The sequence below is a fragment of the Saimiri boliviensis genome, chromosome 12 (assembly GCF_048565385.1).
Source record: "Saimiri boliviensis isolate mSaiBol1 chromosome 12, mSaiBol1.pri, whole genome shotgun sequence".
NCBI lineage: Eukaryota > Metazoa > Chordata > Mammalia > Primates > Cebidae > Saimiri > Saimiri boliviensis.
Genome location: NC_133460.1, coordinates 33,076,035 through 33,094,792, shown reverse-complemented (window position 1 = coordinate 33,094,792; position 18,758 = coordinate 33,076,035). Strand labels below are relative to the sequence as shown.

Genomic DNA, 18,758 nt, shown 5'->3' with positions numbered 1-18,758 from the left:
GAGGCAAGAGAATCACTTGAACCTGGGAGGCAGAGGTTGCAGTAAGCCGAGATCTTTCCACTGCAGTGTAGCCTGGGAAACAGAGCGATACTCCTTCTAAAAAAAAAAAAAAAAAAAAAAGGAAAGTGTTTTGATGGGCTCACAGTTCCACATGGCTGGGGAGGCCTTGCAATCATGGTAGAAGGTCAAGTAGGAGCAAAGGCACATCTTATGTGGTGGCAGGCAAGAGAGGGCATGTGCAGAGGAACTCCCCTTTACAGAACCACTAGATCTTATGAGACGTATTCACTATCATGAGAACAGCATGTGAGAAACCCACCTCCATGATTCAGTGACCTCTCACTGGGAGTCTCTCACAACATGTGAGGATTATTGCAATTTAAGGTGAAATGTGGGTGGGAACACAGAGCCAAACTATATCATCATTGGAAGTGACGAGGGATAGGCTGGTGAAGAGATAGGCCGGGTGCCATGGTTCATGCTTGTAATTCCAGCACTTTGGGAGGCCGAGGCAGGTGGATCATGAGGTCAGGAGTTTGAGACCAGCCTCACCAACATGTTGAAAGCCCATCTCTACTAAAAATACAAAAATTAGCTGGTGTGGTGGCGGGTACCTGTAATCCCAGCTACTCAGGAGGTTGAGGGAAGAGAATCATTTGAATCTGGGAGGCAGAGGTTGCAGTCAAGCCAAGATTGCCCCACTGCACTACAGTCTGGGCGATAGAGCTAGACTCAGTCTCAAAAAACAAAAAGCAAAATCAACGAAAAAAAAAAAAAGTGAAGAGATAATGGAAGCACATGGAAAAGAAAATTTGATTAATATCTCAAAATAAGATCTCAGTACATTGTCATGGAGGGATCAGTGAGATAGGATATGAAAAGCCCAGGAAACCACATGGACCTCAGTGGCTCAGAGGATCAACTAAATGAGAAAACACAGGGAAAGCTGCCAGCGAGTGTCTGGACTGGAGTGATGGTGAAGAAACCTCAGTCTCAGTTCCCATTTCTATTATTAGTCTGCAGTTCTATCGAACCTATCCCTGTGATAGGAAACCAACTTCCAGTCTGTGACTGGCCAGTACTTCATCCGTAACTCAGGGGATGCTAGATCCATGCCTCCTGTAATGCAGTAGCCAACCTCAATGCAGTAACCAAATTGGCAGGGAGTCCGTCTCACATCGCCCGAGGCTCTCTCCTCCTACCCCACCTTGAGGAAGAAAAAGATAAACATGTTTTGCCTTGAGGGCAAATTTCCGGGCTTCATTAAACTTAAGGTGGTGCCATCCTGATTTTTTCTCTTGGGAATATGATATTTACACATTTGCCCCAATCCCTAGTGTTTTGAGAGGAAGAATCAAGAAGAGTTTTTCCCTGCAGAACTCTCATGCCCGTGTTCTTTAGTTTTGAAAGGATACTTTCCTGTAGATGAACCCTTGTGAAAGAAGCCATATTCATTTTACATTGCAGGCAATGTAGAATGCCTACATTGCAATATTCTACATTGCAGGCAACAGGTTCAATAAATATTGAGTGTTATGGCCAAAAATTCAAGCAGTGGAGCCAGGTGTTCTGGGTTGAAGTCTCAGTTTCATTTCTTGGACAAACTACCAAAGCTCTCTGAGCCCTCTGAGCCTCAGTTTCCCCACTTATAAGATGAATAGTGGCACCTACCTCATTAGGATGTTGAGAGTACTGAAGGGGGCAGCAAATGTAAAATCCCTAGTGAAGGTGGTAGCCTAGAACACACATAATAAAGGTGATTTGTTACTTAGTTTGCCACTGACAAGAGTGGGAAGATAGAGAGGAAGTCCCTGTCGATACACAGACCTCTGATACACCTGAACAGTCTTCTTTAATGGATCCCTGCCTCCTTCACCTGATTTTATTCTGCCTCCCTCCCCTGTGCTAGGTCCAGTAAAGAGTATCCAGGCCTCTGCAAATTCTCAGACAGGAAGATGGATCCTAGTTCATCTGTTCGAGAAATGAAAGCACTTAACCTGAGCTCCAGCCCTTCAATCCCTGTAAAGAACAGATCACTCAGTCTTTGGTGATAGACCAGGAGATGAAACATTCGTGCCCATTTCTCATATTTTAGGGACTGGGTCATTAAACTTGGAATATCATCAGTGCTTTCCCTCTTTCATCACATGCATATTATTACACCCATGCTGTGTACCAGGAACTGGGCTGGATGTTGAGGATAAAGCTGGGAGCAGAACAGATACAACCTCTGCCCTAAGTAGAGCTTTATATTTTGGTTAAGGAAGACAGAGCATATGCAAATAACGAAGAAAGATAACTTTATGTAGTAATATGGTCTATGATCATATTAAAATTTGGCTTGGTCATCAGAGCCATGTGTAGGGGTGTCTTCTTTGGGTATTAGGAGGGTTTCTCTAGAAGTAGCCTTTGGTCAGAGGTCCAGATGATGAGAAGGAGCATTTAGGCATACGAAACAGCACGAGTAAGGTCCAAAGGCCCTGAGATGGTGACAAGCTTGGTGAGTTCAGGAACAGAAAGGAATCTCACGTATAGTGGAATAGTATAACCCGCAAATCCGTGTCCACTCAGAACTTCAGGGTGGGAATGCACATGGAAATAGGGTCTTTGCAGAGGTCATCAAGTTGAGGATATACTGAATTAATGTCGCCCTAATCCAGTGGCTGATGTCCTTATAAGAAGGGAGAAACTTGGATGCGTGCACACACGGAAAGTGGCCATGTAAGGCCCAAGGCAGAGATTGAAATGGATGCAATTTACAAGGGAAGAGAGGCCAGGGATTGCCAGCAGCCACCAGAAACTAGAAGAGGCAACAATGTATCTTCTGGGGGGGCTTTGAGAAGGAGCCCTGTACAGCCAACTTCTGGCCTTAGGAAATGCAAGAGAATATATTTCTGTTGTTTGAAGCCTTCGAACTGTGATACATCAAGTTTGTGGAAAGAAACACATCCTGTGATGTGTTCACAATAGGTACGGAGGAGAGAAGTATGCATCCTTAGCCAGAGTCCAGGTCACACAGACCTCAAGGACCACTGCAAAGAATTCAGGTTTTTTTCCGAAGTGTAATGGGAGGATTCATTGCTGGCTTGTATCATACCCTTGAACCAAAGGCAGAAATCAATGAGGAAATGTACAAGCGTTGGTTGGGGCATTGCTTGCCAGGTGAAATCCATCACCTGTGACCGAAGAATATTACCAAGCAAGAATGAGTGGTAGAAACCCCTCCCTAAGATATCATTGCCTCAAGGAAAGGAGGTAGGTAGGAGGCCACCTGCTGAGACCCTCAGGTGTGTAGCTTGCTTTGGAAACTGGTTATTACCTTGACATTCTCCCTTTCCATGGAATCCAGGCTCCATCCTGCCCCGCACCTGTACAAGTGTCTGCTGCTAATTAAGAAAGAAACAGATGGTGGAAGGTATAGTTTAATTTTACAGCCCCAGTTTCTTCAAAGCAATTAGGCTCATCGGAAGGAAAGCACCTTTTTCTTTCTTTCTTCCTCTCTTGTAAATGAAGAAAAATCAAACGGGAGAGGACCAGTGTTGTTGAAAGGCTCACAAGTCTGTTTTCCTGGTTCGTTTGTCAGCCATCTGCCCACGAGGTACGAGGGCTGATTAGGTTAATGCATTTATTAATGGGGCTTGCAAGACTGTTCAATGAATCTGTTATTTCTTTCTCAAGGAGCTTTTTAATATACTAAGACAGGGACCACACTGCACAAAGCCAACCATGAGTGGCTAGGTAAGCATTTCTTCCCCTCATCTGGCTCCAAAGTAGAGAGTATCAGAAACATTATGAAACCAGGGTTTCCTGAAAACTGCATTTCCAGAAAATGGAAATGATTCATCCATCTAACCTCTAACCACCTCTTTGTTGTTGAAATAATCTTGAAAATATCTCTTTGGAGGTGTAATCCCAGCACTTTGGGAGGCTGAGGCAGGCGGATCACGAGGTCAAGAGATGAAGACCATCCGGGTCAACATGGTAAAACCCTGTCTCTACTAAAAATACAAAAAATTCGCTGGGTATGGTGGCGCGTGCCTGTAATCCCAGCTTCTCAGGAGGCTGAGGCAGGAGAATTGCCTGAACCCAGGAGGCGGAGGTTGTGGTGAGCCGAGATCACGCCATTGCACTCCAGCCTGGGTAACAAGAGCAAAACTCCGTCTCAAAAAATATATATATATATAAATATACATACATATATATATATATATATATATATATATATATTTATATATATATATATATATATATTTATATATATATATCTTTGGAGGATAGTTTCACACACCAGGCACCAGTTCATTGCCTACACTGCACTTTTCTAAAACACCTGAGTCCCACAGAGGGAGAATGTTTAGTTAAATGAATAGGCATGAATGATATATATAATCTTGCCTACAGGGCATTAGATGGCCTGAGGACCCCTTGACTTCTTCACTCTGCAACTCGATATCTTTTTAGTTTGTTGAACCTACTTGCCTCGTTCTCACCTCAAAGCTTTTGCAAATGCTGTCAAATTTCAGCTATCAACTGCTGCATAACAAATGACTCCAAATCTTAGTTGCTTAGCATAGCAACCATTTTCTGAGATGATTATTCTGGGTCAGTGGGGAAGTTATTATTTGGGCTGGATTGGCTCCTCTCAGTTAAGTTTGCTTGGTATCTGTGGTCCACTGTTAGGTGGCTGATGGCTACAGGGTCTAGGATGGCCTCACTGAACATGCTGCAGTTAGCAGTCTGTTGGTTGTGGTGAACAGCGGTAACTAGCCTTTGGGTTTCTTGTTCTCCAGGAGCCTAGGGGCTTCCTTCTTCACAAGGAGGCAGAGTGCCAGAGCCTTAGGGTAGAAATTGCTAGAATCTACTGGTTCAAGCCCACCACAGTGCCAGGTCATATTCAAATCATGGGGCAATAGACTCCATTTCTTAGTGATAAGAGCTGCCAATTATTTTGGTCATTCTTGCAATATGCCGCGTATTTCCTCACATGGGTTGCTCTTTCTGTTGCTCTTCACCTTCTGATCTCAGCTTAAGGAGCTCTTTCTCAGGAGGCAGGATGAACGCCTGCCTCTCTAGTAGAATGTTTACCCGAGGAGGGCAGGAACTGTGTCTGTTTCTGTTTCTGATTGTCTTTCATATATCAAGTGTCCAGCGTATGGTGGGTACCCATTTGATGAATGACTAAATGACTGAACAAACAGCTCGAAGACTGTGGCATGGAGAATGGATTGGAGGAGGTGAAACAAGGCAGGGAGGCCAGTTTAGTTATGGAAGGAAAACAACATTCAAAGCGGGTAGGAGGAAAGGAATAGGTTGAAAAAATATTTGTTAGATTGGCTGGAAGGACTTGTGCTGGAAGAGAAGAAGAGAATGAAGTCAGCCGTTGCTCCCAAGTTTCTGGCATAAATGGCTAAGAGATGGGTGGTCTCACATGAGAGACAAGGGAGAAGCTGAGGAACAGAACTGAGCAATGTTGCTGGGTTCAGGCTTGACCATCTGGGGCCAGAGATGCTGGTGAATCTGTCCAGGAGGTAACCGGATATATAACTTTTTGAAGTCTAAACAATAATCTTAAGAGTATTTTTTGACTGAAGTTTCATGGCACTGGAAATGTGACACTTTCTTCTAAGAGGCAGGAAAACGGGTTTAAGTCCCAGCTCTAATATTAGTTTGTGCCGCCTTAAACAATAGCGCTTCCCTGATCACCGCCTCCCTCCTGATCAGATCAAGGTCCCTTTGTGTGCCCTTTCATGGAGTAAACTAGGCACTCAACAGACATGGTGGGTGGAAAAAGGAAAGAGGGGAGCCAGAAAAGAAGGCAGGTTGATTTGAACGCCTGCTTCGTGTCTATTAAGTTGCCTACCATAAAGTAAGTGTTCAAACAATGTCTAATTTAATCCAGGGCTTCTTTCTTAAGGCAGGGGATAGATAATATATATGTTCTGAGCAGTTACTACATTCCAAGAGTTGTGCTGCGCAGCTGGTGTATCTCATGCAATTCATTGCTCACAACCCAAGGGTAGTTAATATCCCCATTTCACACCTAAGGAAACAGGCAGAAATGGTTAAGTGATGTTCCTAAGGTCTCATAAACTCAGGTCTGTCTGATTTCAGAGCTAACACACTTCCTTATTCACTCCACTCTTGCCCAAGTACCAGGCACTTTCTGTGCCCAGGGAGTACCCAATACAAGGTTTGCCCAGCAACCAGCTCAGAGTTAGGTATGGAGGAGGGTGTGGATTCTCCACGTGGGACTCAGTGTTTCCTCTTAATGGGTTCCCCCCCCCAACATCTGCACAGATAGGGAAAGACTTGGATACCTCTGTATTACTTTACTTTAGCACGTTCTGAGGGGTCATGATGTATTGCAGGTGTCGGGATGCCTAATTCATAATTTATTTTGTCTGTTTCTCAGAAACAGGAACCGTTGAATGTATCCCTTGCTCAGAGCAGACCTCAGACTAGTCTGATGTCTAAAAAGAGGAACATGGGAAAGAATGATGCTGGATCATTATAAGGCGTATATAATGAGAGTGAGTGAGATTCTTCAGCGAGAGATTACTGAGAGGAAAATAAGAAAGTTAGCTTCCACCCCATTCTTGCCCTGGTATCCTCTGTGCTCTCACTGTATTTTGCTCACATATGTTTTTTTAACATTTAAGTTCAGGGGTACAAGTGCAGGTTTGTTACATAGTATACTTCTGTTACAGGGGGGTTTTGTGCTGATTATTTCATTCCCCAGGTATTAAGCCTAGAACTCATTATTTTTCCTGATCTTCTCCCTCCTCCCACCTTCATAAATTCATTCATCAAATATTTACTGAGGCTAGGTGCAGTGGCTCACACCTGTAATCTTAGCCCTTTGGGAGGCTGAGGTGGGTGGATCACTTGAGGTCAGGAGTTTGAGACCAGCCAGGCCAACATGGCAAAACCCCATCTCTACTGAAAATACAAAAATTAGCCAGGCATGGTGGCACACACCTGGAATCCCAACTGCTTGGGAAGCTGAGACAGGAAAATTGCTTTAGCCCAGGAGACAGAGGCTGTAGTGAGCCAAGACCGCGCCACTGCACGCCAACCGGGGTGACAGCGAGACACTGTCACAAAAAAAAATTACTGAGACCTTAATATCTGCCAGGAACTAGGCTGGACATTGCTAATATAATGCTGGGCAAGTCATACCTGGTCTTTTTGAAATGCTAGTGAGTGAGATGGATGCTAATGAATCAATTGCATGAACAAGTATAAAATGACAGCTGTGATAAATGCCATGGGGAGGGGCTTATTATGGAGAGATCTGACCTTGTCAGATTTTCTAGATCAGAGAGGTACTGGCTGTGAGAGGCAGCTGGGCATAGTAGGAGGTAGGAGTATACTTCCCTTTAGCGCTCTACAAAAAAAAAAAAAAAAAAAAAAAAAAAAAAAAACCATGTGCTGGAACTATAATAATGGTAGGGACTCTACCTGTGGTTCTGAACCCTGGCTCCACATTAGAATCATCTGAGGGATTAGAAAATCTATGTCTGGGCCACATGCTCTGAGATTTTGATTAAATTGGTTTGGGAAGGGGTCCAGGTGTCTGAACAGTTTTAAAGCTCCCCCATGTGATTTCTATGTACTGCCAGGAGCCAGGACTGAGAACTACTGAGCCCCCCAGATGGAAGGATATTTCTGCTCTCAAAGAACTCATGGTCTAGTGGGGAAACAGATGTGAACACAGAAAATTATAAAACAGCATAGTCAGTGTTATGATGGAGAGAACAGGGGTGGCTGAGAAAGTCTGAGAGAATGAGGGAGGCAACAACATCTTAGCTAAGTCTTGCAAGATGAGTAACAGTGAGCCTTGCGCTAATAAAGGGGATAGACTGCAGCTCAGACACGTGGTTCTTAGACCAGATAGGGGACTTCGTTATAAATACTGCTGTGATTGGTTAGCTCCGCTTCATAGCACTTACCATAGTTATACTTTTATCTAATTTGGGGGATTATTTGACCGCCACGTCCTTCCTGATCATATCAAGGCCCCTTTCTGTGCCCTTTCATGGAGTAAACTAGACACTCAACAAACATGGTGGGTGGAAGAAGGAAAGACAGGAGACAGAGAAGAAGGCAGATTGGTTTGGATGAATGCCTACCTCCATACTAGAATGTCCACCCCAGCAGGGCAAGAACCATGTCTGTTTCTCATTCTCCTTTGTATTTCAAGTGTCCAGCACACGGTGGGTACCTGTTTGATGAATGACTAAATGACTGAACAAATAGCTGGAAGACTGCAGCATGGAGAATGAATTGGAGGAGGTGAAACAAGGCAGGGAGGCCAGTTTGGTTACTGAAGTAGAACAGCGTTCAAAGAGGTAGGAGAAAGGGAATAGGCTGAAATTTTTGTTAGATATAGCTTGCAGGACTTGCCGGTCGGGCAGTTGTGCTGCAAGAGACGAGGAGAGCGAAGTCAACCATTGTGCCCAAGTTTCTGGCTTCAGTGGCTAAGGAGTGGGTGGTCCCATTTGAGAGATAAGGAAGAAGCTGAAGAAGAGATCTGAGTAATGTTGCTGGGTTCCAGCATGGCCACCTTAGTTATGGGAAAGGGGTCTCCATCTAGACCCCAAGAGAGAGTTCTTGGATCTCACAGAAGAAAGAATTCAGGGAGAGTCCACAGAGTAAAGTGACAGTACGGTAAGAAAGTAGAAGAATAAAAGGATGGCTACTCCATAGACAGAGCAGCCCCGAGGACTGCTGGTTATCCATTTTTATGGTTATTTCTCGATTCTTAATATGCTAAATAAGAAATGGATTACGTATGCCTCCCCTTTGCAGACTACATAGGGTGACTTCCTGATGTTGCCATAGTATTTGTCAGCTGTCACAGCATTGGTGGGAGTGTAGCGGTGAGGACGCCCAGAGGTCACTCTCATGGCCATCTTGGTTTTGGTGGGATTTAGCCAGCTTCTTTACTGCAGCCTGTTTTATCAGCAAGGCCTTTATGACCTGTATCTTGTGCCATCCTTCTGTCTCATCCTGTTACTTAGAATGCCTTAATTGCCTTAATTGTGAATGCAGCCCCGTAGGTCTCAGCCTCATTTTACCCAGCTCCTATTCAAGATGGAGTCGCTCTGGTTCACATGCCTCTGACAGTTGTGCTGCAAGAGAAGAGAAGAATGAAGTCAACCATTGCTCCCAAGTTTCTGGCTTAGGTGGCTAAAGGGTGGGTGGTCCCATGTGATAGAAAAGAAAGAGACTGAAGAACAGGTCTAAGTAATGTTACTGGGTTCAGGCTAAACCACCTTGCACCAGAGATGCTGGTGCATCTGTCCAGGAGGTAATGACACACAAATTTTGGTGTCTAAGAAGGAATCTTTGAGCATTCTTCTATTGAAGTTTCAGGGCATTGGAAATCTAGAATGTTCCTCTAAAAGGCAGGAAGATGGGTTCCAGTCCCAGCTCTAATATTAACTTGTGCTACCTTAAACAATTCATGACATTTCAGGAATGTGTGATCCTCAGAGCCTTAGTAGCAGATTCCAAACCTTTTGGCTTTGACATTTGGTACCTTCAGGTAGCCCTAGAATGTAAAGAGGTACTTTCTCTTGAAAGGCTTTATCAGTTGGAGCTATTTGCATTACAAGGAATATAAACTCAGCTGAAACTGTGCTATACATAGAAAGTTAATATGTGGCTTCCTGGGGTGGTGCCTTGAGCAGTAGACCAAGCGGAGGACACAGTCGCCAGGAAAGAGTGCGTGATTCATGAATGATGTCTAGCATAGACACAGAGGCAGAAACAAGGACATACTTTTGTTTCAGTTCTGAAACCAAAGCTTTTCCTCTATGGCCTTTTCAAATAATGTTGATTGAACGTAGGTTCCACTCTGGCTCAGCCATTTGCTCTTGGTAACCTTAGTTTAATCATTTTATATGCCAGAGCTTAACAGTTTCCTTATTTGTCACGCAGGAGTAATAGTCCTGTTTTTTCTACCTTCATTGTTGAAAGGATCTAATGAGAAAAGGAGGACAGAGCCCTGATGGTCTCTGTGAATTTCTGTAAATTCATGTATGTGACACTGAGATCCCAATATGTGATGAAAGAGCAGCAAATACTTCTGGTCTCCTGAGAGATGAAAGTTCAAAGTTTATTGCTAATGAATTAATTTTTAAAATGTAGAGAGTCTTATAATACAAGAATCTGGAAACAAGAAAAAATAAAAGGAGCTATCATAAAATTGTCAAATAAAAGTTAAATAAAGTGTCAGCAAAGCACCATGGCACATGTATACCTATGTAACAAACCGGCATGTTCTGCTCATGTATCCCGGAACTTAAAGTATAATTTAAAAAATTAAAAAAAAAAAAAAAAAAAAAGGGCCAGACGCAGTGGCTCATGCCTGTAATCCCGGTGCTTTGGGAGGCAGAGGTGGCAGGTGCTTGTAATCCCAGCTACTCAGGAGGCTGAGACAAGAGAATTGCTTAAACCTGGGTCAGAGGTTGCAGTGAGCCGAGATCATGCCGCTGCACTCCAGCCTGGGCTACAGAGCAAGACTCCGTCTCAAAAACATAAAAAGGGAAGAAAATGTCAATGAAAAGAGTCAAACTCTGTAAAATATTTGGAGAGATTTATTCTGAGCCAAATATGAGTGACCATGGCCCGTGACACAGCCCTCAGGACTCCTGAGAACATGTGCCCAAGGTGGTTGGGATGCAGCTTGGTTTTATACCTTTTAGGGAGGTGTGAGACATCAATCAAATACATTGAAGAAATACATTGGTTTGGTCCAGAAAAATGGGACAATTTGAAGGGGCTTGGGGGGACTTCAAGACTATAGGTAAATTTAAACATTTTCTGGTTGACAATTGGTTGAGTCTAAAGACCGGCGACCAATAGAAAATGTTCACGTTAAGATAAAAGATGGTGGAGAACAAGGTTCTTTTGAAGTCTCATAGTGGCTGCCCTTATAGACAATGGATGACAAATGTTTCCTATTCAGACCTTTAAAAGGTGATAGACTCTCAGTTAATCTCTTCAGGATTGTGAGGACTGGAAGAAAAAGATCAAGCTATGTTAATAGAGCTTCTTTACAGATGTAGATCCCCGCCCTCCCCCACCACAAAAAAAAAAAAAAAAAAAAAAAAAATGGCTTTGTAGGGCCACTTCAAAATATAGCAAAAAAAAAAAGTGTTTTGGGGTAAATTACTTTGATTTTCTTCTGTCATGTAATGTGCCAGAGTCAGATAGGAAAGTAAGTCATGATATAGAATGTTAAATAAAACCCATCTGATGAGAATTTCTGGTTTGCAGGGCATGACTCCCAGACCACTTAGATAGAAATTTGGGCAAGATAAGACAAAATCAGAGCTTAGTCCTCAAAAGAAAGAGAAAGAGAAGTAACAATGAAGGAATAGAGGGAGGGAGAGAGAGAGGAAGGAAGGAAGAAGAGAAGGAAAAAAGGAAGGACAGAGGAAGGAAGAAGGGAAGGAAGAAAGAAGGGAAGGAGGGAGGGAGGAAAGGAAGGAAGGAATCATTCAGAGCAGGAGAGAATGTAGTTAAATTGAATGGAAATTGATAAAACTCTTTCATAGAAGAGTTGGCAATATTTGTCAAGAGCCTTAACAGTGTTTATACTCTTTGGCCAAATAATTCCACGTTTTATAATCCAGATCAAAAGTTAGCAAACTTAATAAAGGACTGGATAGTAAATATCTCCAGCTCTTCTGGCCTTGCAGTTTCTATCACCAGCACACCACTCTACTATAGCAGAGCAAAAGCAGCCGTGGATAATACATAAATGAATGGGTATGGTTTTGTTTCCATTAAAACTTGATTTACAAAACCAGGATATGGCCAGATTTGGCCTGTGGGTCATAGTTTGCCAATCCCTGATGTAAATTAAGAAAACAGGCCCGGTACCATGGCTCACACTTGTAATCTCAACATTTTGGGAGGCCAAGGTGGGAGGATTGCTTGAACCCAGGAGTTCAAGACAAGCCTGGGCAACATGGTAAAACCTCATTTCTACAATAAATAAATAAATAAATAAATAAATAAGTAAATTAACCTGGTGTAGTGGTGCATGCCTGTGGTCCCAGCTACTCAGGAGAATCATCTCAGCCTGGCAGGTAGAGGCTGCACTCTAGCCTGAGCAGCAGAGTGAGATGCTGTCTCAAAAACAAGTAAGTTAATTAAAAAGAAAACATTTTTAGAATTATTCTAAATTCAAAATTATAAATATAATGAGAGGTTTCAACGAAAAGAGTTTCATCTCAGTTTTATTTGTAATAGCAAAATATTGGCACAACTGTAACACTAATTAATAGAGGGATTCATTTGATTTTTTACTCAATCAAATATTAAGTACACAAAAATGCTATTTAATAATAATTTATAACATGAAGAAATATTGATAAAACATTACATGAGAAATGGAAACAAACTTATTTATAATGATGATAATGGTGGTGAATAGTATCTAAGTCTTTACGCAAGTCATTTAACTCTCCAAACACATCTATGAAGTCACTTTTTTAATGGAATGACTTTCCTTATGGAGAAGCTGATGGTGATAAACATTAAGTAATTTAGTCAAGGTTAAGCTGCTAGCAGGTGTCAGAGATGGAACGTGAATACAGGTCTGCTTAACTGCAAAAAGCAAAAACAAAAGCAACCAACCAAGAAAAACCCCAAATTAAACTGTTTAAAAGACCAGAAGAAACTACACTCAAAAGTTGCTATCGGCTGTCTTGATTGGTAAGAGGTGGATAGGAACATCGAGTAACGTGTTCAGTATTTTCTCTGATGAGAATGTATCATTTTAGTAATGAAGAAGCAACACATGAATTTCACAGGAAAGCCAAGGATGGCAGAATGGTAAGTGGGACTGCGGTGGGAGAAGTGTTTATTTTGGGGGTCTAGAGGTTCCCTTGGGGATGCCCTTCATCCTCTTGGTCCTGCTTTTGTTTGTGAAAAGGACATGGTGCTACCCTTCCCTCTGTCTTGTTCTAGGTGGAGTTTCTAGTGTGTCTTTTGTTGGGACGGTTGGCCTGTTTTTATGCTGTTCTTGGGTTGACATGCCAGTCTCTAACTCACTCTCTCTCTCTGTCTGTCTCTCTCTCCATTTCTCTTTTTCCCCTTCTTCATCCACTTGTTCCACTCTGCAGCTGACAAGGTCAATGACGACTTCTACACCAAGCGACGGCACCTGGCTGAGCTGGCTGCCAAGGGGAACCTACCTTTGCACCCCGTAAGAGTGGAGGACGAGCCGCGGGCCTTCAGCCCCGAGCACGGTCCTGCCAAGCAGAATGGACAGAAGTCTCGCACCAACAAGATGCCCCCACATCCCCTGGCCTACAACTCCACCACCAACTTTAAGGGCTGGGACCCCAGCGAGCAGTCCCTGCGGCGGCAGGCTTACGGCAACAAGGGCAAGCTTGGCACGGCCGAGACAGGCTCCAGTGACCCCTTGGGAACTCGCCCCCAGCACTACCCACCCCCACAGCCATACTTCATCACCAACAGCAAAACAGAAGTGACTGTCTGAGCTTTCAACACAGGGAGCACCCTGGAGACCACACCCAATTGAGAGATGCAAAAAAAAAACAAAAAAAAAAACAAAAAAAAAAACCCTGGCCCCACCCTCCCCTCTCCAACACATGCACCCATACACTAACTCTCAACAAGAACCAACTATGAACCTACTGGGGACACGGAGTCGCATTTTTCCCAGGTCATGCCTAGCATATGTTGGCAGGCAGCTGAGAAAGGCCGAAGCGTGGACATTCAGCAATACAGCAAAGGGGAAACTGAGGCACACTCTTTCCACTGCAGGCCCAACGTGGCCAACTCAACATGCCCAAATGTGGGGATGATTCTTTTCCTCCTAACTTGAAACCGAAATCCATGATGAAAAAATATAAAAGTAGCACAATTTAGAGAAATTGTCCGTTTGAGCACATACACTACTTGCCACGTGCTGTTTCTAGGTACGAGAGCCAGGGTGGAGTGGGGGCAGAGAACGAGGGAGGACACAGAGTGTATTTCAGAAGAGGAGCTCTTCTGGGAGGAATCTGCCTACATTAGAAGTATTTTTCTAATTCCAAGAAGTGGTGACATGGACATAAAATTTTGACAAGCCTGAAACGGTCACTGGACCCCAACTGTTCTATTTATAGTACTTTTCATATCCACGTTGGAAGCAAAAAAATATCCTCAAACTCACAAAAAATAAATAGACCCTGAACCCACTGATAATGATGGGAAGAAAATAAAACATTTTAGAGAACTCCCATAAGGACCATGACCATGGAAATGGGAGGGATGGGCTTTTATGGCAGGGAGAGGTTCTGGAGAGTATTCGATAACTTTTTAAAAAGAGAACTAAAATGAAAGCCCACTACAAAACAGATAAAAATCGCAAATTAGGGGTTTTTCCCTCCACAATCTTGAAGACTTGGTGTTGACATCAACAACAATGGATCCACAGTTGGAAAAGTCCACAGGAGATCAGATGAGGACCTAGAAGACTGATTTCTGGGGTTTGCCTCCAAGACCTGAAACAGCCACAGAAACAAGTCCTCTACAAACTCTATGTCCCTGACGTCCCTTTTCCTTCAGCGCGTTGCCGCCGCCGCTGCCAAACTTCAACTGCTTTGGACTGAAAATGTCATAAGCGTGGGTGGTGCCTTCAATGTGTTACTGTTGTTTCATGACAGTCTTGTTTCCCAAGTGCAACCTGTGTTCTTTTAGCCTTCTTTCCTCTTGTTTTTCTGCAGTACTAAAAGGTGTTTCCATCCTTCCTTTGTAGGTGAGCCCACCCCATCACACCCTCTGAGGGGCTGCTACAATGTCAGGGGTATCCAAGAACGAAGACCTCCCTCCTCTCCACACTATCAAAATGAGTCCTATTTTCTAGCCCAGCCCCCAAACCTGTCAGATGTTTCTTGGTCCCATAATTGCCATGGTCCCTCCAGATTACCTCCCCACAAACTTTGGTGTGTTCCTCTCCCATCCAGAATGTCCTGAGGTGGTTTTTCTGGGTGGTTCTCATAACCCATAGCCCATGGGGTCCCAACAAAGTCAGTTTTCCTATAAGTTCTCTTTGTTTTGTGGAAGCCCCAAGAGGTGGATTGAGAAGAGATTTTCATCTAAGGTGAAAGGTTTTTCAACTAGCCCCTAAAGGTCTTAGGTAGTTAATGAACCTTCAACAGACCCACAGCAATTCTGGTGTCAGAAGTTATCAGTGGTCTGGTCAAAGAAGACTCAGAGCATTTTCTGGAATCCTGAACTACAAGGTTCTGCCTCACCTCTCTCTACTCTGACATCGTGAAATCAGCAAAACCAGGTATTTATTCTCCTCCTCGCTCCCAGCAGATCTGAGGGCACTGACAGTGCAGCTGATCCCTCTGGGCCTCAGCCTCCCATCTGAAACATGGGGCATTGGGGTCAGTCAAGCTTTTTGAAATGGCAAAACCTCGGCCTGTTCTTAAAAATGAGATCTTTTGGCCGGGCGCAGTGGTTCACGCCTACAATCCCAGCACTTTGGGAGGCCGAGACAGGTGGATCATCTGAGGTCTGGAGTTCGAGACCAGCCTGGCCAACATGGAGAAACTCCATCTCTAGTAAAAATACAAAAATTAGCCAGGCGTGGTAGATGCCTTTAATCCCAGCTACTCGAGAGGCGGAGGCAGGAGAATTGCTCAAACCCAGGAGGTGGTGGTTACGATGAGCTGAAACTGTGCCACTGCACTCCAACCTGAACAATGACATGAGACTGTCTCAAAAAAGAAAAAAAATCAAAGAACACACGATAGGAGATCTCCATGTATAAAAAGGCACCATGATGTACAAAGCAGGAGTCAGATTTAGTGCCCACCTCCTTAGCCTCCTTGGGGATACCACAGTGCTTCCCAGAGTCAAGTAAATACCACTGGATATGGTCAGAGTTTCCTTGGCATTAGTGACCTATGTACCTGTAACACACTTTGACATCTCTGTGTATCACCTTCACAATATTTGTATCTAAATTAATTCATTTGAATACATTTTGTTTTTAAAATGAAAACTTCCTGTCTTGATCACAAGTTTTAAAAAAATCAATTGCTGTAAATAGAAAGTAAGCATAAAAATACAAAGAAAACAAGCAGCAATGATTAAATTCCAGCTGGAGTCTGTTGTCTGTGAGTCTGAACTAAAACCTGGGGTTCGTTCTTTATCTCTCTGTCTCTGTTCTCTCTCTCTCTCTCTCTCTCTCTCTCTCTCTCTCTCTCCCTGAAAATGATATTAGCAGTTATTAAATAATTGTTAAAGATACCAGCACCCAATGAAGACTTTCTCTTTGTAGTAATAAGATGGACCGAAAGGTAATGAAAGGGGAGTCATTTCCTATGCAAGTCAGTGTTGAGCAATGCTGTATCCATGTACTGCCTGTGGTCACTGTGCATACACTAGGGGTGTACAGCCCACACTTCAGAAGATCCTGGGTTAACTTAACTATGAGATTGTTTCTGACTCAAAAGTTTCTGTAATTCTTATCTCCCTTTTAACTCATCTTTGCTCTTTGCCCCCAGTCCACTTCATTTCACCATCATCTCAACTCTGATTAAGAGTCTTTCTTGGCCTCCGAATTGATAGTACTTTATTGCTTCTGCATGCTCCTTCTCCTCTGAATAAACTTCATCAATTGAACTGGGCTCCTTGGGGTCTGCAGTTGTAATTTGGGCAGGAGAGGTGCAGCCTGGTCATTAAAACGTAGCCACAGTGCCAGTACTGGGAAGGACCAGTACTTCCCAAGTAGTCCTGCCTAGGATGGAAAGCTTAGGAAGTGCTTCCTAGTTTATTATCTTCCAGTTGGCTTTGGGAGATGAAGAGGGAAGTTTGGACAGGGAAGGTCTTTTTGTTTTTTGACTTCCTCTTGGGAGGCTAGACAGACCTCGCGGTACTGAAAGACGGGACAACCCATGGAGCTATCTGTGACTTCCATGTACCAAGACAAGGACCCTATAGCTAGGGTAGTGACACCTAGAAGAGAAACCAGAACAAAGCAGACAGGCCGTCCTCTTCCTAATTCCATGCCCTGATAACAACCCCTATTTTTTGCCTTTAGCTGTCCCCTGATTTCCAACCCAGTGGGACCAGAATCTGACTTCCCTTTAACCCTTTCACGGCGTCTCAGCCTCCATCTGCCTTGGGCTCTGCCTGGCCTCCCCATCTAACTCTTCCCAGTTTTTGTGTAAATGGAGCATATTTTATGTGCGAATATTTTAGTAACCATATGTTCTGCAAGTAAACTTGTGTTAATACTTGTCAACAACTACAGAGTTTATGATACGAATAATTCTTCCTACCATGAAGAAAAAAAACACGTTTGTTTTCTAAGAATGTTTATTTGTAAACATGTATTCACTATATTAATATAAATTTCTTACCTGGCAATAAAACTGATTATATGTGATGCTGTTGGGGTTGTCATGTATCTTTCTAATGCCCTGCTTCCTTATTTGTGTGTTCACCAGGAAACACCAGTATTAGCATAGAGAGGGAGGTCTTTAATACTCAGAATATTTGGGAAGTTGTTTCAGGCAAAGGCAATTTCTAGTTAACAGCAACTTACCTACATTTTCCAGGAGATTTTGTGTTTGCAACCTTTCTGGTAAGTTTGCATCACATCTCCTAGTTCACAACCTTGCCTTTAGAAATCTATTGTTGCTAGGTTTCCTCATCATAACTAAATTTATCCTTGATGGTCAAGAATCTTGCTACGATCTGAACTTAGTTTTAAACACTGATCAGGGTCATTGAAGACACAAATATTGAAAGAGTGGAAGATTGGATTCTTCTCCTAATTATTAAATTTTATTTCCTGTCTGGTCTCTGTTAGCATGGAGTTTGAAATTTTCAGGTAGAAACTTGTCTGGATATGGTTCTTCCAGAAAGAGTCTCTGAGATGAGGATGTGAGAAGTGAAGAGAATACTGGGAGGGGATGGGCGGTTCAATAAGGAATGGAAAGCAGCCAAGAAGAATATGACATCATGCCGGCTACCACTATGCATGGCTGGGGTTCATGCTGCAGGGAAACTTTGGGAGAGGATGTTGAACACGTACACAGAATCGTCCTGCCCAGGTAACATGGAGCTTGAGTGTTTGTGTGCCCACAGCCATCGTGCCTTGTTTCAAAATTGCTTTCAGGGATGCTAATGTTCAGGTACCTCATGTGCAAAAGCAGAAGGTTTTCATGGTGTCAAGAATCCCTAGGCACAGAGACGCACCTACTGGCGATTGTAAGCCAGTCATTGTGTGCAGAAGTCCCAAAGACACTGAGGATGTGGCCAGGAACTCAGAGTGGCTGCCCAAAGCCAGAGATCTGAGGCCCGTGGGAAATGAAACTTCCACTCTCTGGATACTTAGAGGTGTTGTCGATGGCAAGCGAAGGGGAGAGTAGACCACGATTTGCAGTCAGGGTCAGGAATCGGGATCTTTACTCTGGGATTTGAAGACCCTTCATTGGCCACAGGATCACTTGGCATCACCAAGAGCAGATCCCGTGGGTTGTCTTTGGGGCATAGTTCTGGTTATCAGAGAAGTCTGGAAGGCAGAGGATGCTCTTTCAGTACCGGCAAAGTGTGATAACGGGAGTCACTCCCATCACAGCCGCATGAATGCAGTCATAGGAGAGAGAAGTACACCTCTGTGACAAGGGCCACACTATTCCTCTAGTGAGCCACTTGGTTGATTATAACTCATAACAACAATAACAATCATAACAAGCTTATTTGCAGAG

The 18,758-nt window shown here is 43.5% G+C and overlaps 1 protein-coding gene across 2 annotated transcripts in view; it reads left to right on the top strand.

The window, feature by feature from the left end:
- Window positions 1-17,431, top strand: part of SHISA9 (shisa family member 9) — a 348,028-nt gene extending 330,597 nt beyond the window's left edge. For both annotated transcript variants that reach the window (XM_010339400.3, XM_074382211.1), the window contains one exon: window positions 13,143-17,431. In XM_010339400.3, the coding sequence (XP_010337702.3) occupies window positions 13,143-13,522 (380 nt within the window). In that variant the 3' untranslated portion in view covers window positions 13,523-17,431. The remainder of the gene's footprint in view (window positions 1-13,142) is intronic.
- The last annotated feature ends 1,327 nt before the right edge of the window (window positions 17,432-18,758 follow it).